Source organism: Pan troglodytes, chromosome 9 (assembly GCF_028858775.2).
Source record: "Pan troglodytes isolate AG18354 chromosome 9, NHGRI_mPanTro3-v2.0_pri, whole genome shotgun sequence".
Classification (NCBI taxonomy): Eukaryota; Metazoa; Chordata; class Mammalia; order Primates; family Hominidae; genus Pan; species Pan troglodytes.
Window position 1 is genome coordinate 49,160,418 of NC_072407.2, and position 24,565 is coordinate 49,184,982.

Genomic DNA, 24,565 nt, shown 5'->3' on the forward strand with positions numbered 1-24,565 from the left:
CTCCTATGCAGAAACTGCAGAAACTTAGCGGCCAATGACCTCTCTCCGGTCAAGGCCAGCGTGCTCTAGGCGAGTCGCTGCAAAGAGAATACCAATGTCTTGGGCGATGCTGGTGAAAAATTGCTGGTGTGTGTCTAGAGCCCAGTTGGGAGATGGGGGCTTAGAACCCCCCAGGCTGGGCTGGGATTTAGGGGAGAAAAATGTGAAACCTCTCCTCTTTCCTAGACGTTTGCTTCGTGTGGAGAAAGGCTGTGCTGTATAATTTAGAGTGGCTGTAAGGAAACACACCCAGCCCTTTGTGCGTGGGGCCAGGAGGCAATGATGAGAGATTGCTCTTGGTACCTGGAAACCCTATAAACTTTGGGGGTTTGGGGACAGAAGAATTTTCTGTGGAGCATGATGCCTGTAGCACCCAAGCTACAGGAAGGAAATGTCCTTGCCCACATTTCCTCTTGGGAGGGAGGAAGCTTCGGGCTTTCCTAGGGTCATTGTTGGAGGTGTAGGGTCATGGTTGGGGAGCAGGGCACAGTCTTTGCCCGCCGACTCTCTGAAAGGTGGACAAGCAGAGTTCTATAGGGCACGTGTAGAAACCTCCCCTTCTGGGAATAGAGCCCAGACCTCTTGCTGTATTCAGTTTAATGGAAAGGCTTTCTCTCTTTGAATTCTACCTCCTCCTCATAGTCACTGTCTGACTTTGGACTTCACATCGTTGTCTTTGGCCTCTCTGAGCCTTGTGTCTCCATCCCTGAGTCCAACAAAACCTGCCTGGCAAGGCAGTTGTGAAATTAAAAGAGATAGCAAAGATGAAATGCCTGTTCCAGGGCCTGGCATACTGTTTAAGAAGTGTTCTCCCCCAGAATCACGGCAGAAGGTACTGACCTGGGAATATCAGAATTGCCCCCACAGACCCCACCGTGGTCCATCCAGTCTCAAACTGACAGGGCCCCAAGGAACAGCTGGTGGCAGGGTCTCGTTTCCTTCCCTGGTAACGTTCTCAAAGATGAGGGACTCCCCTCACTTGTCCCAGGAGTCCTAGATTGGTCATGATAGCCATCACCTCTGCACTTACGGACTCATTTGACCTGAGTTACAGTTCTGTCGTCTAGACTTCTTGGGTTGATGTGTTCCATCAATTTCTTCTCCTTGGTGTCCAGTAGGATTTCTCCTATTTGGATCTGCCCTCTCCTGGACTTACAGGGAGTTTCCCTGGTTCCAGGTTGTTGGCAAGTATGAAGTAAAGGACACTGGGGTAGGAGTCGGGAGTCCTGCCTGTGGATTCAGCTGCCTTCTTGGCCTGCTCTCTTGGCTGTCTCATAGGCATGACAAACCCACAGTGGCCAAAGGTGTCCATAATCTTCCTCTCTAAACCTCCTCTAGGGCTCTGATCTTGGCCAAGAGCACACTGTCCCACTACTCTTTAAGGCAGAAGCCTTGGTGGCTCTGTCTCTGTCACCCCAATCTACTCCGTCTCCAGACCCAGATAACTTTATCCTCTCAAATGAACCCATCCACTTCTCTCCATCCCCTCTTCCCCAGTGTTGTAGTCAAGCCATCACTGTCTCTCCCCAGGACAACAGCAAGAGCCTCCTAATGTCTACCTGCAACCTCCCCCTCATGGCAGTCAGAGTGATCCATTACAAATAGGATCATGTCAGGCATTCCATTTCCTGCTTTAAACACCTAGAAGTCTTTCCAGTGTGTTGGGGATAAAGAACCAAATTGGTGTAGTGACCTAAAAGCTTCCGAATGATCTGGCCCCTGCCCTTGACCTCATCTTCTATCCTCTCCTAGATCTCTCTGAACTCCATACCCCGATCTCTCCTACATAGGCTGGCCTTTCCTCCTCAAATCCTTGAGCTGTTGTCATCTAATGAATGAATTAAGGTTAGCAAAGGGCACAGTGGGATGGGAGTGTCTGGTGGTCCTTAGTGCTTTCCTCTTACTATTTCCGGTTCTTCCAGTTCCACAGTAGGTTGACTGGAGCTCTACCTGCGCTTGGGTGGGGGCCCCATGACTGGCTGGTGAATTATAAATGACAGTGATACATGTCACTTCTGGGCCACAGCATTTAATTGCTGGTGTGAGACCCTCCACAGTGCACTTTCCCTGTGGCATGGCAACTGGTAGTAAGGCGGGATGGTGGTGGCTGCTGCCAGCCTGAGTCCCTGTGTCACTCCGTGCGTGAAGCCCTTGGTGACCCATGATGGACATGCAACATGAGTGATAACTAAACCTTTGCTGTTTTAAACTGCTGAGCTGTTGGGGCTGTTTGTTACTGCAGCATAACTTAGCCTGTGCTGACCGATGCAGGGACTAGAGAGGCATTTTAGGCAGAGAGACAAGTAGTGCATGTGCAGTTAATGCACAGAGAGAGGACCCTGACTTGGAAAGCAGCTAGGGTGATCTTTTCGACATGCATATCTGAGCTTATAAACCCCTGCCTGAAAGACCTTCAGGGACTCCCCCTGCTGTGAGGAGAATGACAGAAATCCAGCTGCCCTCCAGTCTCTGCAGGGACACCATCTTTTGTCCCTCCCATTTGTCGTGTTCTGCCTCACATGGGCCTTCCTCATGCTGTTCCTTCTGCCCTGACCTTGCATTCCACCCCCTCTCCCGATGAGGCCTCCTCATCCTTCCTCCTCCATCTTCACATCCCCTCTTCAGGGAAGCCCTCCCTGATTAGGCTGAATTCCCTTCTTTATAGCTTTCTTGGCCCACCTACCTCTCCTTTGGAGCACTCACATCCATAGCAATTTCCCACTTACTGGTGTAATGATTTCGTTGCAGCCTTGCTCTTCCATCAGACTCTACCAGGGTTGCTTTGAGTGTGCTGTTGGGTTTGCACTTGAGAGTTGCTCACCAAACACCTTCTGTTGAATCCTTAAGCATAGATAGAAGGCCCACTGTGTGCTGAGGGCTGGGGACAGGATGAGGGAACACCACTTCCCTGAGCTGCGGGCTGGTGGGTCCAGCTGGAGGGAGGTGTTAGGCATAGCTGGCAAAATGACTGGCTTGTAGAGTACAGATGGTACGTTCCCCATCCTTACTGGTGTCCATGGCCCAGGGGGACTGTGTGCCAGGGATGTAGCATAGGATATTCTAGGAAAGCAAGAGGATGAGATTCAACATTGACTCGAGGTCCCTGCTCATCTGGATAGTATATGATTCAGTGAAGGGGCTGCAGAACAGGAGATCTGGGGAAGATGAAGAGGAAGAAGAAGATGTTGATGATGGCAGCTAATGTTTCTTGAGGGCTTATTGTGTGCTATCTGTGGTTCTAAGTATGTCACATACCCTGCACTGAAAACAGCTCCACAAGGTAGATATTATTTCTGTTTCACAGATTGAGAGACTATGGCTATGAAAGATGAGGTAAGGGACCCAGGGTTAATGGTGTGGCCAGGATTAGAACCCTGGCAGTCTGAGGCCATCTCCTTGGTATGCCTTCTTGGAGTGAGGGCAGAGAACCCCAAACCCATTTGGAAGCATCATGTGGGGTTATAAAGCTGTCATGGGAGAGCGGGCCTCCAGTGGGGTAACACCTACCTAACATCGGGGTTTGAGCATGGGGTTCTTGGCTCAGAGGTGACTGGTGGCCCTGGTGCCAGGGCTGGTCTAAAACTGCCTGGTGCATCTCTACCTCCTGCTGGAGGCTGAGACTCCTTGGAGGCCACAGAGCCCCATGTTCTCAAGAGTGAGGCCTGGGATGGGCTTCTCGACAGCTGACCCTGGAGCTGTGCTGGAAAAACAAGCTGTGCGGAAAGAAGAAAGAAAATTGTGCTGTTGTTTTCTTAAAAGCCTGTTTCCTACTGCAGATTTGTATCTGTGTTGAAAAGGCCAATGTTCACTTAATGCAGCCACATTGCTGGTGGTGTCCCCAGACTGTGGCTCTGTAAGTGGGGAGGTCTGGACCCCCATCTGGGTATCATTCGGTCCTTCATTCATTGACCAGGTGGTCAGGACATGTATGCCATTGCTGTGCCAGGCACTGTGCTGGGCCTAGGGGGTACCACGTGCAAGTTAGTCCTTGCCCTTCCAGAGCTCACAGATCAGCCTGGGAGATAGGCAAATAACCAGGCAGTTGCAGCTTATAGCAGAAGGATGCAAAGGAGACAACCACTGACTATAAGTCAGGGAAAGCTTCACTGAGGAGGAGGCCTTTAGGCTGGCCTTTGGAGTGAGTAGGATTTGGATAGCACAGGAGGGGAGAGGCTTCAGGCCCAGGGCATGGCTTGTCCAGAAGCATGGATGTATGTAAGGGACTGGGGAGGCTTGAGTAGTTCATTCGGGTAGAGAGTAAGTGTAAGGGGAGGAGATGGAGGTGGATGAGGCTGGAAGGAAAATAACAATAATAGTATGAGTAACACTAATCCTGGTCCTTGATCACTCTTACCCCAGTTATCTCATGGCATGCCCCCTTGCCTCCCCCAGGACTTCTGCTCAAATACTACCTTCTCATGGGCACATTTATTTATTTATTTATTTGAGACAGGGTCTTACTCTGTCACCCAAGCTAGAATGCAATGGCATGATCTCAGCTCATTGCAACCTCCGCCTCCTGGGTTCAAGTGATTCTCCTGCCTCAGCCCCCGAGTAGCTGGGACTACAGGCACATACCACCACACTTGACTATTTTTTGTATTTTCAGTAGAGACTGGGGTCTCACCGGTTGGCCAGGCTGGTCTTGAACTCCCGACCTCAAGTGATCCACCTGCCTCAGTCTCCCAAAGTGTTGGGATTACAGGTGTGAACTACCGGGCCTGGCCATGGGTACTTTCTTGTTTAAAATTGCAACCCACCCCAACACCCTCTCTCTGCTTCCTGCTTTTTTCTCTTTAGTGCATAGCACTTATCCCATGCCCCATGTTTTACTTTTTTATTTTGTTTTCTGTCTGCCTCCCATCATTTTAATGCAAGTTCCCAGAGAGCTGGGATTTTTGTTACTTTTGTTCACTGCTGTATGAATAGTATATGCCACATGGTAACTAGAGCCTCAAATACTTGTGGAATGAGTGAATTAATTGAGCACTTACTGTGTTCAAAGTGCTTTATCTGCTTCGTCTTTTTAAATCTTCACAGCGATGCCCTGATCATGGTATTGTTATTTCCCCATTCTACAGTTTAGGAAACTGAGACTCAGAGAGGTAGCATCACTTGCCCACGGTTTCACGGTTGGTGATGAAATTCAAACTCAGGGCACCTGATTCCTGAGCCCTCCGGCCTAACCCGGATACTTGGCCTTGACTAGGCTGTAACAGGTCCTGACTGCTGTGCTGAGGAGTTTACACTCTGTCTGTTGGGCCACAGGGAGCCTCAGAGGGTTTTATGAGGAGGAAGCTGACATGGTGATCAGATCCATGTTCCGAAAAACAGCAGCGGCTTGGGCATAAGCCTGGAGGCAGGGAGGCCAAATAAGAGGCTGTCGTAGTAATTGAGGTAGGAGAGGATGAAGGTGAGAGCTGAGAGTGACCATTCCCAGGGAAAAGTAGGGGAATTTGGCCCTCTACAGTGAAGGTCAGAGCAGATGGGTTGGGGCTTGGTTCTGGAGGCCAGTTGTTTCCCCGACAGTGCCTGACTTCTGCTTCTGAGTAGCGAGGGGACCCACAGATAAAATCCAGCAAAGTGCCTTAGGCTGGTCCCTTGGCAGGGAAAGGGAACTGAGAAGGAGCCAGGGAGCCAGCTGGTGGGGTCCACACTGTTCCCTGGAGAGGGCGTGGGCCCCAGGTTCAGTCCTGCTTCTGGCACCAGATAGCGGTGAGATCTGAGCAGGAGGCTGTCCCTCTTGGAGTTACCCATTTTCTCATCTGCAGAACGGGGGCGATGCCACTACTGGCCTCCAAGAGCTGCATGGACAGCTCCGGAGAAAGACGGAGCGCCAGTGAATGGCTTAGGGCCAGTCTTGGGCCATCTCCTGGGTGTGAGGCCAGTGGACATGGGGGAGGCGTGGGGGTCCTCTCATGCCTCTTGCTGGGGATGGGACAGCAGTGCCTGAATACGAGACAGTGAGCATATCTGTACTTAAAGGTGATCTGGCCACAGCCTCAGACACTCATGGTGCCCCACTGTCTTGTGTTCAAGGTCAAATATTTAACTGCGCCTCAGTTTCCTTTCTGTAAATGGACTCAGTAATATCAGTCCTGCCCTACATTCTGTGGAAGATTTTTTCCTCTGTGTTTGCAGGACTGAGTTTAAGGTACTGTTATCTCTGGGGCAGTAAACAGCTAGAAGGAACATGTATGGAGCACCAGGACACTGACAACAGCCCCGTGAGGTTACTCCCGCATCCACATATGGATGAGGAACCTTGGGGCTCAGAGAGGTTACATGACCAACTGAAGATCACACAGCTATCATCTCATTTTTCCAATCTTCTTAAGAAGACCACATTGATAAAGGAAGCCTTTGAGGTTGCCTATTTGTATTACATAATAATTCCCAGAAGGTTTCTTGGGTGATTTAAAAATAGGATTTGGGCTGGGCACAGTGGCTCATGCCTATAATCCCAGCACTTTGGGAGGCTGAGGTGGGAGGATCGCTTGAGTCCAGGAGTTTGAGACCAGCCTGGGCAACATAGTGAGACCCTGTATTTAAAAAAAATGAACAAAATTACCTGGGCTTGGTGATGTGTGCCTGTAGTCCCAGCAACTTGGGAGGCTGAGGCGGGAAGATCACTGGACCCTGGGAGATCGAGGCTGTGATGAGCTGAGATCGCACCACTGTACTCCTGCCTGGGAGACAGAGTGAGACTCTGTCTCAAAAAATAATAAATCAATAAAAGTAGGATTTGATTTATAGAGTGTTGGTTTCAGACCTTCTCCCCATCCCAGGAACTTCACAGGCCAGAAGTTGCAGACATATTCAAACAGACCAGGAGCCTCCGCTGAAATGATACTGGGAACGGGAAGTGGAGTAGGGGTGGGGGCATATAGCTGCTGCCCATCCTGCTCCCAAGCAGCAGCCTTAGATCAGGGGTTGGTGCTAGTGGTAGGGGGGGTCCCTGCTTGCAAAGTGAGGCACCCCAGGCCTCTCGAGCCTTCAGTGCCTTCTAGAGCTTTCCCTTCCAGTCCTGTCTCCCCTACCTCATCTGATCCATAAGAGCAACCAGAACTCTCCTCCTCCCAACTGCACCTTCTCCCGATCCCCGATCACTAGCCCAGGCAGGTTGGCTCTTAAAACCCCCATTTTACAGCTCAGAAAACTGAGGCTCAGAGAGGGGAAGTGACTTAGAGCTCATACAGTTTAGGAAGTAACCAAGCTAACATTCTAACCCCAAATCTAGCACCCCTTCCTCTGCACCCCAGTCCTTCTGGAATCAGAGCAGAATGGGGACCCCAGAGAGTGTTGTTGTAGCCTCTGTACTCTGCTTTCCAAACAGAGAGATTGTCCAGCTACTGCAGGGACTGTGGCTGGAAGGAGCTTGGGGTAGAAAGGGGGGTAGTGGCTGGTGGGCGCCTTCCCCCAGGCTTGTGTCAGAGTTGAGGGCGAGAGTGGGCCCAGCAGGCAGGAGGATCACTTTGACTAGGGCACTGAGCTGGGCTGGTATGGACGTCACTGAGCAAGTAAATATGGAACCGCCCCCACAATGTCAGCTTTCCCGGAGTGGCTTCTCCCACTATCTCTCACTTTCCCCAAGGGAAAGGGGTGAGGGCCAGGAAAGGATCTGGCTGCCCGATGCCAGGGGATGGAGATGGCCAGCTTGGGAGGCTCCAGGACGGCCGAGGGGCATGGGGAGGAGCCCACCAGACCCTCAGCCCCAGAAGGAAGTGAGCTTCTCGTGGGAGCAGCCGACTGGGACCCAGCCAGGGCGGACTCAGCACCATCATGGCCCAAGGTACAGAGAGGGCGGGCTCTGGGGGTTGCCGGGAGGTGGTTGGCTGGGGCTTGTCCCTGACCTCACAGCCCTTTACTGTTCCAACCCAAACAGAGTGGCATTTTCCCAGGGCCCAGGGGTGCACCTCTTTAGGCCGGCTGTGTTCCAAGAGAAAGAAAGACCAGCCAGAGGGGGTTTGCATTTGGAGAGAGGGTGCAGTGGTGCCTCAAGGAGGGGTGGAGAGGGAGGAAGGAAAAGCCCCTTAGCCTGAGGGAGGCAGAGGGCAGGGAGGTGAAGTCCTCAAGGGAAATCAGCAAGCTTAGCAGCCAGGGAAACCGGCAGTCTCTCTTGACCCCAAAGAGGAGATATTGGGTCTCCAGAAGAGCAAGCAGAAAAGGAGGATCCAGGGCAGAGTGTCTGGCTGCCAGACCCCGGACCTTTTATAAACATCAGCGACAGCCGAGCCCAAATGAGTGTGGACGGGCATGTTCCATTCAACCCTCATAGCTGTCCCATGATGCTAGTGTTATTAGGTGCAGTTTACAGAGGTAACATTGAGGCCCAGAGAAGTGAGGTGACTCACCTAAGGTCACACAGCTATGAAAGACTGAGCCAGGATATGAACCTAGGTCTGTCTATTCCAGAGTCTGAGCTCTTTATCACAGCATGGGACTGGCTTGCTGGGACTGCAGTGGGAGATAAGGTCAGCCATCCATGCTGGGCAGGAGTTTGGATGGCTAACTTACAGATTCCAAGTTCCTTCCCCTGAGATGATGGGCAGTGTAAAGAAAGTACAGCATATGAGCCACTGTGGCTCAGGCAGGTCACCCTCTCTGTGCCTTTATGCGGCCACTTGAAGAATGGGGAGGCCTAGCATAAGGACCGGCCATGTTACAGCATTTTCAGACCTTCCCATCCATTGTCTGGGTCAGCAGATGTTCATGGAGCAGCCCCTTGTGCTCTGGGGTCCAGACATACACACCTGACTCTTGATGGGCCCTGCACCAGGTTCCTCTTGGAACACTGGGAGCACAGTGGCTCTGCCAGGCAATGGAGACCGTGGTCCGCAGACCTCTGCCCATCCTGAGCTGTGCTGGATGGGTGTATGGTGAGAGACATGCAGACTTTGAGAGAAAGCCTTGAGAAACTTGTTTGGCAACTTGACATTGCCACATCATTTTTAATTTTATTTCACAAAAATATCTGTTGGCATCAGATTGGAAAACTTAAAAAGTAAAGAAGTCACTTCACCTCAAATTTCTTGAGCAGCTCTTGCCTGGGTCTTGGGATTGAAGGTAGGATGCGCCTGGCTTGCTCATGGATATGGGGCAGAGGAGAGCAAGTCATTTCGCCCTGGAGGTCGAGAGGGAGGATCTGTTTAGGCTTCCCAGAGGAGGTGACGATGAGCTGGACCTTGAGGGAGGAGCGGGGGTTTGCCAGGCGGAGGGAGAGGGAAGGGCATTTTAGGCACTGGGAACAGTATGTGCAAAGGCAGGAACAGGAGGACCCCATGGCTCAGGAATGGCAAGCGGTCATGGGTGTTTAGAGAAGCAGTGGAGATGGCTGGGGAGAGGCAGGTGAGGGCCAGGCCGGGAGGGCCTTGAATGCCGTGTGAAGGAATTGAGACTTTGCCCTGGAGGCACGGGGGAGCTGTCGGTGGTTTGTAAGCAGGGGAGAGAAGTGGTTAGCTTTGCGCTACAGAAACTCTGTCCAGGTGGCAGTGGACTTGAGGTGGCCACGGCTGAGTAGGTGGCTTAGAGCAGTGGTCTCCAACCTTTGGGGCACAAGGGACCGTTTCATGAAGGACAATTTTTCCATGGACGGGGTCGGGGAGGATGGTTTGGGGATGAAAGTATTCCACTTCAGATCATCAACTGTTCCACCTCGGATCATCAGGCATTCGTTCAATTCTCAAAGGAGCACACTCCTAGAGCCCTCGCATGCGCAGTTCACGGTAGGGTTCATGTCCTATGATAATCTAATGCTGCCTCTGATCTGACAGGAGGCAGAGCTCAGGCGGTAATGCCTGCTAGCTCGCCTGCCACTCGTCTCCTGCTCTGCAGCCTGGTTCCTAACAGGTTATGGATCAGTACCCATCTGTGGTCCAGGGGTTGGGGACCTATGCCTTAGAGGACCAAAGAGGCCATCCAGGTGTGTGCTTCCTTTCCACCGCCAACCTCCCAGAAGGCTGTTCCTCGATTGTGTCTTGTGGAGTAGGTTGCTGATGCACAGGCCTCTCTTTGTCCCCTGAGTCGGTCCTGGCTGATGGGCAGGCAGCCCTTGGGTGTGAGCAACATGGCCTTTCCAGGCTGGCCTGGTTGGTGGGGTCACACCTGGGGTCATGGGCTGGCCATGGCAGAACTCTCTTGTCCACACTGCCTGTCCTACTAGAGCTGCAGGAACGTGGACTGGTGGGCTGTCAAATGGGTGCTGGGTACAGTTTGGGGTACAGTCCAGAGCCGTGTTCAGGGAAAGCTGTCAGAAGGGAGGGCTGAAGTTTGAGCTGAGGTTGGGCCATTGCCCAGGCCCTGGGTACCTGGTCTCTGATGGCATGGGGTCTGTGCAGGAGGTGAGCAGTGGGCAGCAGGCTGAAGTGGCTTCCTGCATGGATCCTCTGATGGGCCAGGGCTGAGACCTGCCTCTGTGGCCTGAGGAGCAAACATCTGGTTGAGGTAGTGAGGGAAAGTTAAAGTCAGTCCCAACCCAGCCCAGCTCAAAGCAGACAGTGCAGTGTCAGGGAGTTGCTGGTCTTCAACTCTGTCACAGCCTCCTGTCCCTAGAGTAACTGACCTGCCCTGTCCCAGGGCTGCTGGGAACAGACCAAGGTGTGCCTGGGCCTGCATGTGGCCACAAGCCCACGGAGGGCCTGCCTGGGAAGGAACTGTTGGAAGCGCCTCTCCTGCCTGCCCCACCTCCACCCTCCTCTGGGGCCCCAGTTCAGGGTGGCCCAGCCCCTGCCTCCCTCCCTGCAGCTCCCAGACAGGCTGGGCCCCAGCAGCAGGCCGGGCTGTCTGGCTGCTGTTCAACAGGGAGTCCAGCTGCCTGGGGTCCTACAGAACGGGGCTGGGCAGGCATTCTTCTCTGTCCAGGCTCTGGCTTCAGGGCCAGGAAGGCAGGAGTTGTTGAGGTGCCTTAGTTTTAACAGTGGTCTTGGTCATGTGTGGAGGCTTAGGATTAGAGTCCTCACCCTGTCTGCTGTACCCGACTTGGTTGGTCCCACACTGAACTCACGACTTGCCATAGAGTGAGGGCCTCCCTGACGGGAGCTGGGGAGCAGGCCCTGGGACAGCTGAGCCTAACTCAGGCTTCGTCTTTCTGCTCCACCCTTCCCCAAAGCTGATCCTTTCACTGTGCAGGCCTGCTGAGACCTCCTTGCTTCTCCGTGCCCCCCCTTCTCTAAGGACAGACACCCTGAGCCTGTTCTGCATGGCTTCTGCCACTTCTCAGCAAGACCTCCCAATCAAATCCTCCAAGGTTGTCCGTGCCTGGGTCCAGGGGCACAGTCTGGCCCCTTTGCTCATCGCAGCCTGTCTTGGCTTCTCCCGGGGACTGTGCTCCGCCCTCCCTCTCCTTGAGCCCCCCCTTCCTTGTTCTGTGGCCTGCTCTGTCCCAGTTCCCTGGGCTACCGGTGAGGAAAGGACCCACTGGCCCAGCTCCCAGGGGTCTGCTCCCCGGGCTTCGGTTAGAAACCAGACTCCTCCCTGGCACCTGCCAGTGGCTCCCCTGCCCTCCCTGAGCACCCTGGCCCCAGGCCCAGGACAGTGGCCAAGAAAGTCTCCTCTGCCCTTTTAGACTCACTCTCATTTCTTCCTGGACCCTTCCATCCTGGAGAACCCTCTGCCTGCTGCCTCCTGGGCCCAGCAGTGGCCTCCTTCCTGGCTGCCCTGGGCTCCTGGCCTGGCAGCAATCTGGCTGCTTCTGGAGCTCAATTGTTGCTACCCCCTTTTCTCAGAGCCCAGTGTCTGAGGCGTGGGTGGGCCTCACATGTTGTGGGAGTCCCTGTGGTTCGTAAAGAGGCTAAGTGGGCCTGGTCTCATTTCATCTGTGCAGCAAGCTTGGGAGTAGCTACTGTTCGCCCAGTTTGCGGATGAAGGAGTTGAGGCCCCAGAGGGTTCAGCAACTTTGTCAAGGTCTTGTGGGACATCAGGGACTTAGACCCACATGTCCTGACTCTCCTCGTGACCACATAGCTGTCTTGGAGGTAATGGCCTCATTGGCCTCTGCTTGCTGTATTGTCAGGGTCTGGCCAGGGCTCACAGGCTCAGTCTGTGTTTGGGGTCGGGGCTTATTGGCCTGCCTGGGCCTTTGCCTGGGCTTAGTACTAGTCACCGTCAGTGGCAGTCAGCTCTGTGAGCATTTATAACTGCTTTCTTCTCCTCCTTCCTTCCTGAACTGTTGACACCAGTGTCAGATCCTCTTAGGGACACAGCCTTTATCCCTGAAGCATCCCTGAAGCTGGTCACAATTGGCCAGGGCTGGGGGCTGCTGAAACAGAATGGGCTAGGAGTCACTGGGGGAAGATGGCTGGGGGAAGGTAGACTCTGAAGAGTTGGCCTGTGCGCCTCTGACTGCCCAACCCATTTCTTCTTGAGTCACATTGAAGATCCACAACTCCAACCTCTCCCTTCTGCAGGGTCCGATGCTCTGTGCTTCCTTATAGCACCTCTTGATGCGAGTAGAGAGAGTAAAGGCTTTTGCTCTGACTTCCCTGCTGGGGCTCCTGAGGTTCAGAATGGGTGTTCACCCCTTTAGATACCTTGTGGTGTTTAAATTTCTTCTAATTCCCTCCACCCCAAGAGAGCTGCTGGCATGACTCCAGGGACTGGTAGCGCACTGGTTCCCAAGGCAGCTCATTGGATCTTTTAATTTTTGTTTTACTACATTTCGATTATATAAGGAATATACAAATACATTTTTACTTTGAAAAAAAATCAAATATTAGCAAATATACTAAAGTCTTTCTTGATGATCACAACATTCCAGATTTCTCTGGAGCGTTGACTGTCATGGTCATGACTCTAGTATATATCCTTCTAGATCTTTTTCTATATGTCAACACACATAATTTATAGGAATACGTACCACTGCAGAGTGTGTGGGTGTGTGTGTATGTGTTTAAACAAATGGTTTCATGTAGTACAGATTATTCTGCAAATTGCTTTTCTCACTTAACATTGTATCTGGGAAATCTAGCCACACAGTAGGTTTTAGAAAGGATCGTCATTTAACCATCCCCCCACCACTGACATTTGGGTAAATTCTGATTTTATTCTAGTGCCTCCTTGCACATATCTAGAGCAGCTACTGCTGGGTCTGGGGAACCTTTTGCACTTTTTAAAGTTTATTGTACAATGTTTAAAATCTGTCTGTTGAGACTGCATAGAACCAAATGTTTCCCTGTGAGTCCTTCACTATTGCTGGTTCTCCGTTTTAGAGCCAGAGAGAAAGTCAGCTCTCCTGGCCCCTGCTAGCCCTCAGAGAGTTGAAGACAGTGGCTGTGGCCCCTGGAGCCTTCTTTCCTTCACATTCAGGGTTTTCTGCCCTCATTCAAAGGCATGGCTTTGGGTGACGTCTCTCTTGGGCAGCTGTTGTAGGAAGTGAGCTCTGGAGTCATAATGCCGCATTTCAAATCCTGGCTCAGCTCCTTACCAACTGGGTACTCTGGGAATGCCACATAACCTCTCTGTGCCTTAGTTCTATCCTCTGTCCAATAGAGATAACAGCAGCACCTACATCCTGGCACTGCTGAGGACCGAGTGAGCTAACACATGTGAAGTGTTTACCATGTGCCGTGCAGACACACAGTAAATGCCCAGTAATGTTACTCTCCCAGGGTGTCTTCTCTGAATGAGCCCTGGATCCCACCTCCATGGGCTGGGGGCCTGTGCTCCCAGAGGGCAGTCTGCGTGGCTCCGGCCTTGGTGACGGCTTTGTCCCGCTGTCCGCTAACATCCTGGTGGAGGCTGCTGCCTGGGAATGCAGCGGGCAATCGGATTTCATCCTGGCTTGGCCCCGAAGGGTCTGGACCAGAGCCTACAGGGAGGGAAGAAGGTCACCCTGACCCCTTGCTTGGCACCGGTGGCCAGGAGCCTCATGCCGTAACCCCATCCTTCAGGCAGGTTTCCCGGCTGTCAATGAGGTTCGTTGTGGCTGCGGATTTGATCTCCCTTGGCCTGCAGGGTGGGCAGGAGAAGAAAGCAGTCTGGGGCCAGCCTTTCCCCTGAGAGTCCCGGGACGGCTCTGGGCCACACTGGCTGATCCAGGTCAGGGTTTGCCTCGCAGCCCCGGGGTCAAATCGGTGCAGCTGATGATTTATTTAGTGCTGGAAAGCATGGTGTGTTTGCTGTTTTCCTCACAACCCCCTTTCAGGCTCCAAACCACACTGATGCTGCTGCCTAAGCAGCTCCTTGCAGCCACGCTGGAAAAACAGGCAGCTTGGCCAAGGTCATTTCACAGATGCAGACACTGAGGCTCCAGGAGGTTATGCGACTCTCCCAAAGCCACATAGGTCACCACCGGCAGGGCTGGGAATGGTAGCCAGGCCATCTGGTTCCCTGTCCGGTTCTTTTTCATGAGGCGACCTAATGTGACAGTCTTGGCAAAAGGTTCCTGGCCACACAGCTTGGCCTCCTGCCCTCTGGGCAGTGGCGTGTGTGTTCATTAAGCACAGAGGTTTGGGATTATTTCCTAAGAGGTGAGAAGCACCATGGCTTGCCCTGGGCCCTGCCCTTCCCCAGCACCAGCCCTGGACCCTCTGGGTACCTAGAGGGGGCAGGCAGCAGAGGGTGGCTGCTTCAGCTGAGGCCTGTCTACCCGTCTGGGGTGAGGTATCGCTCTCTACACCTGTCCTGTGGTGTGGGCAGGGGTTGCAGCAGCCCTGGGGGCTCCAGTGCTTCTCCCAGGGAGGCAGGTGAGCAGCCATCATTGGACCCATTTTTAGGCTGGAAAGGGCCTCTCTGAGCTAGTGGATGCAGTAGGAAACCTCAAACCCACCTTCTCATTGTAGATGTAGGTCCTCACAGAGCCTGCTGCTGGGTCACACCAAAGAAACTGACCTGGTCTAGTTTTAAGAACATAGTGTCAGAGGGACACAGGCTTTGGGTTCTGGCTCAGCAATAACCACTCATATTTACTGAGCACTTTGTGGCAGGCACTATCTGTGACATTTCACTTAATCTTCAGGGTAGCATCATGAGGTAGATACAGCCGAGGAAACTGAGGCACAGGGAAGCTAAGTGACTTCCCAAGATCATATTGGAGGAAGCTGAGATTTGAATCATGACAGTGTAGCTTCAGAGGATGTGTGGGAGCCACGATGCTATAAAGCCTCTGATGGTCGGGGGGTCACTAAGGTGGCAGTGCGCCTTTCTCACTCCTGGCACCATGCCTGACACATGGCAGGTGCTTGGTAAATGTGTCGAATAAATAATCTCTGAATGAATGGAAAGCTTTGGGCAAGCAACTCAGGTTCTCTGCATGTCGGTTTTCTCACCTTTCCTTCAGCACTGATGGGGAGGGTCCAGTGTGGTGATATTTGGAAGTGCTGAGCTCAGGGCTTGGGCCCTGGCAGTTGCAGTCACTCTGGTGAGGAGACGGTGCCTGAACTGGGATGCTCTCAACTGTGTCCCAAGGAGTGGGTGGTACTGCTCCCAGCTGTCCACACTGGAGCTCAGCTGTGTGCTCCCGGGGAACAGAGGCAAATACCCTCTCCATGGGTAGCTGTGTGTGTCACCTGTGGCTGGTCTTGGTCTTCCTCTGGGCAAAACCAGGGGAGCCAGAGGGTCTGAAGACACGCAGTGGGCCAGCATGCGTGCTGACCCTTCAAGTTCCTATGGATCACTCCCAGCCTACTGGGTGATTTAAATGCACACATTTTTCATTTCGATTTCATTTCTTTTCAATAATGAGCCCATCTTTAACCAAGATCTTGGCCAAGGTCCCACAGGCATGGAGCGGGATTCAGTGTGCCTCACCTACTGCCTTCTGAGGAGCCCTCCTCTGCTGCTCAGGTGGCCCCTGTGTGTCCCAAAGGTGGGAGCAGGTGCTTGAGGATGGGGGGGTACCCAGTGGTCCCAGGAAGTAACTCCCACCTCACCTGCTCCTGATCGTAGGGAATTCCCCCACCTCCACTCAGATTTGCACTCTTCGTAAATAGCTCTGACAGCAGGATCTCTGCAGGAGGACTCAGTTCTAGCCTAGGCTCAACCACGCTTGCTGTTTGGCTTTGAGTAAGTCCCTTTCCCTCTCTGGGCCTTGGTGCACCACCCTGTAAAGTGAGACTATGGAGCTTGCTGATACCTGTTATTCTGTCCCTCCCATAAGAAGGAGCTGCAGACCAATACTTCCTCAGCCCCTCTTTAAGAGATTGGGATATTGAATACCTTGTCCATTGGAACAACTGGGCTTGGAGTTGAGGGTCAGATTCTGGTATTGGATGGTCCTGAGACTGTGAAAAGCACATGACAGGGTGTGGTGGGGCTCGCCAGGATCCACTCCCCTCACCCCATGGAGAACCTGAGGTTTGGCAGCCAGCAGCCAGCATGCAGGGAAGACGCAGCTCACGGAGCTCATGAGATCCAGGTTTGAATCCTGGCTTTGCCACTTACCCTTGGCTACCCACTTAACCCCTCTGAACCTCACTCAGTTTCTGCACCTGAAAGATGGGGGATCTGAAACTTTCCTCCTGAGATTGAGGTGAGGATAGAACAGGTGGGTATGTGTGACTCCCCAGCACCCCGCGGGTCCCCGGTGGAGTGTATCCAGCATCCTTTAGGTCTGGTGAGTGGGCAGGGTAAGGTCAGGGAAAGCGCCAGAAGCCTTGCCAACAGCCTGGGAAGCTGAGTCCAGAAATAGAAGACCCCGGAGACAGAGGCTCCAGATGGCCAGGCTGCGCTCTGCCAGCCCCTGGGAGGCCAGCCTGAGCTGGCAGTGCGGGCCTCCCCTCCCTCCTGGGGCTGTTGGCTGCATAAATTACTCGGCAGCCTTTGGGCTAATTTTACCTTCTTGGTTTTCATGAATCATTTCCCATCTGGGGGCGTGCGAGAGAAATGGAAATGGCTCTGCCAGCTGGCTGCCAGGGCGCCAGCCACCGTGAGGGCTGTGGTGAGCCCCTCTTGCAGGTTCTTGGGAGGGCCGTCCTCAGGACAGCCACCAGGGCTGGCTCCTTCCAGCCATGTCCCTGTGCCTTTGGGTTATCATTATATGGGGTAAATGAGTCACAGCAGATCCTGAGGCTGGAACTTGGGCTAAATCTAAAGGGATTTCGAATCAGTGGTTTCACTGTGATGGTCCTTCGGGTCTATTTTGACCTCGATGGTGGGAACGGCTTGGCAGAGAGACCCCTGAGACCTGCTTGAATGCTTCTTGGGGGCCCAGCTTCTGGAATTGCATGACCCTGAGTTTCACAGAATGCCAGAGCCAGCAGATCCTAAAGGAAAATTAATCCCAAAGGCCTCATTGTGCAGATGGGTAAACTGAGGCTCAGAGAGGGAAAGGGATTTATCCAAGGTCGATGCCTCTGTGGACAAGGTTGGAGTAACAGTTATTTACCGTCTGCTTATAACTTCACTCACAACAACCTGATTTCACTCTCATCCCCATTTTATGTGGCAGGGGGCGGGGGTAACTAAAGGCACAGAAGGTGAAATAACTTCTCCAGATCGCATAGTTAGTAAGTCGTAGAGCTGGGATTCTCATCCAGGGAGTCCTGTTCCAGAGCCCATGTTCCCAGCTTCTTCACCAAGCTGCCTCTTGCCAGTGGACTGCAGGGCTGCCCTTGTTCCTGCCCTCCTCGCCTCTCCCATGCCCCTTGGGAGTGGATTTACAGGGCTGCTAATGGGGTACTCCTGGAAATCTCCAACTGATGCCCTCCCATTGTCTTCATCCATTCACCAAATATGTATTGAGCCCTGCCGGTGCCAGCAACCGTTCTGGGTGCTGGGGATTTGGAAGCAGCCAGAATGGGAGGGGCTGGGGAGCTGGTGAGTCTCCAGCCCAGCACCCTCATCTCCTCTGAGGCTGGGTTCTCAGGGGGTGGCATCTGCACAGCACTGTGGTCTCTGCCACGCAGGCCGCACACTCAGATGCCCAGCCCAGGCGGGGGGCACATGTGAATGACACAGGCTGACTGGAGACCTGGAGAGTGAGTGCCTTGCCCTTGCCCATCTGAGCAGGGCCACCACCCAGCTCCAGTGAATCGTTGCCATGTGGGACTGCCCGCGTGGTGTTGCCAGCCCTTCGGATTTCCCAGAAAAGCTGAACATCCACGTTTTTACATGGAATCTTCTGTTTCTTCGAAGTTGGCAAAAATAAAAATGGAAAAAAAGAACAGTCACCAGTTTGCAGCCTGTGCTTCCTTTCTGCCGTTGCCTCTCTGCAGGCCTGTCTAGGAGGGAGCAGGCTTTCCTTCTAGTTAATGGGTCCTTCACTCCCTGCCGTGGAAGACCCCCTCCCATTGCAGCCTGTCTCCCCGCCATGCTACACTGCCACCTGGGAGTAGAGAAAAGAGTGTGGGCTTTGCATTGCACAGACTCCAGACAGCTGCTGTGCAGCCTTGTTCAAGCCACTTAACCTCTCTGAGCCTTCATTCCTATCTGAAAAACAAAGTAAAACTGCTTACTAGGTTGTGGACAGGACTAAATACAAACTGACTGAAACTCAAGTCAAACAAGAGTAGTCAAAAAATGGAATTTATGGGCTCAGCAGAAGCTCTAGGAGGATCTTGAGAGCTTCAGGTACAGTTGGATCCAGGGGCTTACACTGTCCTCAGGACTTGTTCTGTCCATCCTGCCCTGCTTTCTTAGGTATGGCTCCATTCATGGGCAGGCTGTTGTATGAGGTGGCACAGTGGTTGGCTGTGCCCCTGCCCACAGCAGATTCACCCTTCTATCCTTTCAGCAATCCCTGCAATGAAAGGGCCCTTCTCTTTCCAGCAGAGTCCCCCAGAGCCCCAGAATTGTAGCTCACAAATTGGCTAGACCCTGTATCCTCTCTTGCACCAATCACTGTGGCTGGCCTGCAGATACGAGCACTGGTCGGTCAGTCCTCAGTGGCACTCTTACCCATGGAGTGGAGCATTGGAGATGGGGGCTCCCCAGGGACACCAGGGGGCCTGGATGCCAGCAGGCAAATGCATAAATATTCTAACTGGGCTGCAAGCCCCCTGAGGGTGGCGACCTTGTTCACCCATGGTTCCTAGCACCTAGGACAGTGCCTGGTAGGATGTGAACACAGAAGAGTGAGTGAACAGATAATGCTTCACAGAGTATGTAAAACACCCGACACAGAGCTGGGCATCAGCCACATCCATGCCCCTTCCACCTCCTTCCTGGAGGACTTCCGCCTTCTGAGCTGCACCTGCCTTTCTGGTCAAGTGTCACAGCTCCACAGTGCCTCCTCCTCCACTTGCTGGATCAGCCAGAGAAGCCCAAGTATGCCCGTTTGTTTTGGCAAACTTGACATACAGTAATTATAATCACTAGTGATCACATCACTTTGAATTCACAGATATTATTCTCTGAAATCATCTCATTCTTTGTTTACTTCTTTATTGCTCAGCCCAGCTCATTCATATTGTTTGTTACTCTTGTGAGACTGAGCTGCACTCAGCTTCAATTTCATCAAATGTAGGAAGGGGGTATAATTCACCCTGCAGGGTTATAGAGAGGATTAAGTGAGATCATACAAAAATGGAATTCACTTTCACAAAGCCTGGCACAAAGTAGGTGCCCAAGAAAGGTCAGATTCCCTTTGAATTCTTTTAAGTCAAGGTCTCATTGGAGCTTACATGTATGAGCCTTTCCATGAATACATGAGAAGGTTCTTAATTCTCAGTAATGACCACTAATGACACACACGTGCACACATACACACACACATACACACTATCACAATCATGGAAGAACCCTAGGTCACATAGTGTAGGTGCTAAAAGTGGCCAAGAGTCAATGGATCAGCAAGACAGTTTATTACTCACAGCAAACATCAGGATCATCAGTAGGGATTACCCTACTCCCGAGTCCCATGGGTTGGCCCAGATGGCAACTATTCACACAGTGGGCTGTGTTGCACCAGAAGAACTCAGGGCTGAGGGCTCAGCAGCTTTTGTAGCAAGCCATAAACAACTAAGTTTCCCTTCTCCAGGGAGTGAGCAGTTGCACAGTGTTCACACCAATGTCTCCTTGACCAACTTAATTACCTATATCACTAGCAGCAGAAATGATTCAGAGTCAGAGGATAGTGAGGCCTTCCAGGTGGATATACTCAGCAAGGATGTTTAGGGATGCTTAGGACCCAAGGAGGACTGCCTCTCTCATTTCACACCACACACACACACACACACACACACACACACACACACACATGCCATACTCGTCCATTGGAATGGTGAGCTGGCTGCCTGATAGTGAGTTCCCTGTTGCTGGAGGTACTCATGCATGCTTCGGGATGATGTATACTGTGGTTTCAAGCATCTTCTGATTTAGACTAGTGCATCTCCAACTTCGATGTGCGTACAGATCACCTGGACAAATCACCTTAGGCCAACTGATTCAGGAGGACTGCGGTGCAGAACTCAGGATTCTGCATTTCAGACAAGTTTCAGGAGATGCCGAGGCTGCCAGTCCACAGACCATAGCTTGAGAAGCAAGGATTTAGATGACTGTTGAGGTGTCTTTAATTCTGAGATTCTGGGCAAGATTGGGCAAATAGCCGGTGAGAATAGGAGGGCAGGATGGAACAGCGAGGGAGGGAGGAGAAGGGGATGGGGGAGAAGTAAAGGTTGATGGGGGCAGGAGCTGTGGGCCGTGGTCAGGTTCCCTGGACTCCTTATGCCCCTGCAGCCCCTCCATCTACAAGCCTTCTCCTCTGGGTCCTGTGGTCCAGACAGGGGGACCCCTTTCCTTGTAACCCAAACACTGAAAAACAACCTCATGGTGTTTCCTCAGGTCCTACATCCCCAAATAGAGACCCCCAACTCCACGAATTGGGAGGAGTGTAGGTATGAGGGCCTTGCACAATGTTCAGAAGGGTAGGGGCTGCCTGCGCCGAGTGGCTGGCGGTGGGTTCCTGTCTCCCTCTGCCTCCTCCGGTGGCCTTGAGGTTTCCTCCCCTCTGGGTCTCACTTTCCTTGTCTAGAAAGGTGGGGCTTGAGTCAGGGCATCTCTGGGCATCCTTTCAGCTCTACCCAGGTTGGAATCCCAGCCCTGCCCACTAAGAGCCACAGGTGTAATGTGCGGGGAGATCACTTAACACTCTCTGGCTTCCTCACTACATCATGGGGTTAGGGAGCTGGCTAGACGAGGACACACTGGGTCTCCAGCACCCGGCAAGTGGTCAATGCAGGACAGCTCTGATTCTCCTTAGAGGAATCTACACATCCAGGCCTCTTTCAGTCGTGATCTTCCCAGCCGCCACTTTGCCATCTGAAAGTGTGGCTTCAGCCCAGAGACTGCACTCCTGGCAGCCTGACCCTGGCCCTCCACAGGCCACATCCCCTTCTCCCCAATTCTTATTTGGCTGTGGCTGACTGGGTGCTTGGAGTTGTGGAGCCAGGTTGGCCTCAGGGAACTGTTAGGACTTCAGGGCCCTCTTCCACAGGTACAGCAGTGGTTGGGAGGAGCCCCCTCTGCCTGCCTCACCCCGAATCACTGACATGCTTGGGGTGGGGGTGGGGGAGAGGCAACCTGGGACTTGTATTTTAATTCTAGTAATACTGATAAGTATTTGTTACTTTTTATTGTGCAAAAAAAAAGTAGATAGAAAAGTATAATAAACTTCCACATACCTATCACCCAACCTCAACAATTAATAGCCCCTAGGCATCACTAGTATATTTTTAAAATCAGAAATGCATGCATCTGGTATAAAATTCAGTAAGCAGTAACTACCTCTCCTCCTCTAGCCCTCAGTCTAGGAGCATCAACTGTCACAGCCTAGAGCTGTTTTGAGAATATATGAGCACATCTAAATGTGTATGTCCTTTAACACTTTATGCAACTGGGGCTTGTTTGTTTTATGTAACACACTTACCGCTTACTGGCTTTGTGCCAGATAATGTTCCAAGTGTATTACACATGTTAATTCATTTATTTCTCATAACAACCTTACCAAGTAGGTGCTATTAACCCATTTATGCCTGAGGTTGCAAGTTTTTGAATTTTTGCAATCAGACCTTGGCAATGACCTTGAGCAGTAGGATGTAAATAACTCCCACATGCTTAGCTTTCCAATAATAGAACACTAGGCATAAATGGGTTTTGATATCCCCAGGCCCAGAGAAGTTAAGGAACTCCCCCAGTGTCACACAGATGGTAAATAATGCAGCTGGAAGTTGAATCCAGGCAGCCCAGCACCAGAGTCCATTTTCTGCTGTCTCTCCCATGACGCGTTCTCTTCCTAACTTTGGTTTTGTTTCACCACCAAATGAGTAATCCATTCGATAAATGTTTATCATGTACCTATCTTGCACCAGGCACTGCTCTAGTTTCAGGGGATATAGCAGTGAACAAAACAGAGAAATATCTCTACCTTCCTGGAGTTGACATTCTATTTGGGGAGGCAGATAGAAGTGCTGCTTAAGTTTGATGGTGACACACACTCTGGAGAAAAATAAAGCAAGGGGCCAGGCAGGGTGGCTCATGCCTGTAATGCCAGCACTTTGGGAGGCTGAGGCGGGCAAATCACCTGAGATCAGGAGTTCGAGACTAACCTGGCCAACATGGCGAAACTCCGTCTCTACTAAAAACAAAAATTAGCCAGGCGTGGTGACAGGCACCTGTAATCCCAGCTACTAGGAAGGCTGAGGCAGGAGAATCACTTGAATCCAGGAGGCAGAGGTTGCAGTGAGGTGAGATCACACCACTGCACTCCAGCCTGGGTGACAGAACAAGACACTGTCTCAAAAAAAAAAAAGAAAAAAATCCAGCAAAGAAGGAGTGGTAGCAAGCATCAGGGAGTTGCAATATTATATAGGGAAGCCAGAGAAAGTAACATTGAGTGAATGCCTAGAGGGAGTAGGGGAGCAAGCCACATGGGTATAAGACGGAAGAGCATCTCAGGCAGAGGGAACAGCCAGTGCTAAGGCTCATGTTGGAGGCAGAGCAGGGCAGCCCCTGTGGCTGTGATGTGGGGTGGGGAGTAGGAAGGGAGGAAATCTCAGAGGGAGTGGAACAAACTGTGTCAGGCTAGCACACTGCTGAAGAGCTTTGGTGTTTGCATTGCATGAAATGGGGCACCATGGGGGTTTTGAGTGGAGGGCAGGGGGCACTTGACCTGCCTTATGTTATAACAGGTACACCCTGACTGTGGGTGGGGAATGGACAGTAGGGGTAGAGTGGAAGGAGGGACACGAGTCAGGCTGTCTCTGAAGCCATTTCGGGAAGAGGGAGTAGTGGCTTAGAGCAGGGTGGCAGCCATGGAGGAGGGGTTAGGTCTGTTCCATGGCTTCCTTCTTTGAAACTGCTCACTCTCTGTTGTGTGGCTGTGCTGTGTGGTATTTAACCAACCACCCCATCCCCCTCCATGGGTACATTGGTTGTTTCCAGTCTTTTGCTATCCCAGACAGTGCTGCAAGGAATACTGTTGCACAGATGTCTTGGAGAAATTCCTAGAAGTTGTAGGATTGAAGGTTATGGGTTTTTTGTTGTTGTTGTTGTTGTTGTTTTGTTGTTTTGTTTTTTTTTTTTGAGATGGAGTTTTGCTCTGTCACCCAGGCTCAAGTGCAATGGTGCAATCTAGGCTCACTGCAACCTCCACCTCCTGGGTTCAAGCAATTCTCATGCCTCAGCCTCCTGGGTAGCTGGAATTACAGGCACCCACCACCACGCCCAGCTAATTGTTGTATTTTTAGTAGAAACAGGGTTTTGCCATGTTAGCCAGGTTGGTCTTGAACTCCTGACCTCAGGTGATTCACCCACCTCGGCCTCCCAAAGTGCTGGGATTACAGGCGTGAGCCACCGTGCCCAGCCGGTTATGTGGATTTTTTAAAGTTCCCCAGTGCCAAATTGCTCTCCCTGGTGCTACTAGTTTACACTCCCACCAGCAATGCTTTGGAGAGAAAGCCCAGGATGTCACTTCAGTGCAGATCTTGGGCTTAAGGGAGAGGGGTGGCTGGTGGTGAGATGCTGTGGCCCCACCCTGTTTGCCCCTTTGTAGGCTGAGGCACCATCAAGGCAGATGCTTTACAGAGGCACAGGCAGAATGCTGGGCCCAGCTGGAATGGGCCTGGGGATAGAGGGGATCTGCCCCTTTGATAGGGCAGTGTCCCAGTGAGGATGGCTCATGGCTGCAGGTGACAGAAACCTTGTTGCAGACAGGCCCAGGCAATAAAGCAGTGTAAGAGGAAGTGCAGAGGTAGCGTGGATTTCAGGACCTGTTGGTTCAGCACCTCAACCGTGTCAGTTACAGTTTCTGTCTCTGAGATGGTTCCCAACACCAGCCCCTTCTTGGATTCTCCAACCCAACTGGGTGTCCGACAATTCAATTCAATTCAATTCCGTAACTATCTAGAGCTGGTGCAGACCCCACAAGATAAGAGCTCAGTTACACAAGACTGCCCTCAGTTCAGACACTGGTCATAAGTCCCAGGGGACTTGTACCTCTGACCAACATAAATCCAGGGCTCCTACAAACCCCTTTCTCAGGTGTGATAATTCACTTGAATAACTCACAAAGCTCAGGAAAGTGATTTACTTACTATTACTGGTTTACATAAAGGCTACAACTCAGGAACGGCCAGATGGAAGAGCTGTGCAGGGC

The 24,565-nt window shown here is 52.1% G+C and overlaps 1 protein-coding gene across 9 annotated transcripts in view; it reads left to right on the forward strand.

Moving 5' to 3' along the window:
- Positions 1 to 24,565, forward strand: part of PRDM11 (PR/SET domain 11) — an 88,297-nt gene that overhangs the window by 844 nt on the left and 62,888 nt on the right. For 3 of the 9 annotated variants that reach the window (XR_002938466.3, XM_054662235.2, XM_009460289.5), the window contains exon 1: positions 2 to 7,831. The exons of 5 other annotated variants lie outside the window; for them this stretch is intronic. Coding sequence is in view for 3 of the 4 variants with exons in the window: in XM_054662235.2 (XP_054518210.1) it covers positions 7,682 to 7,831 (150 nt within the window). In the remaining variant the exon portion in view is untranslated. Of the gene's footprint in view, position 1; positions 7,832 to 24,565 lie in introns of those variants that run through there. One more of the 9 variants, XM_054662236.2, reaches the window with a different exon arrangement.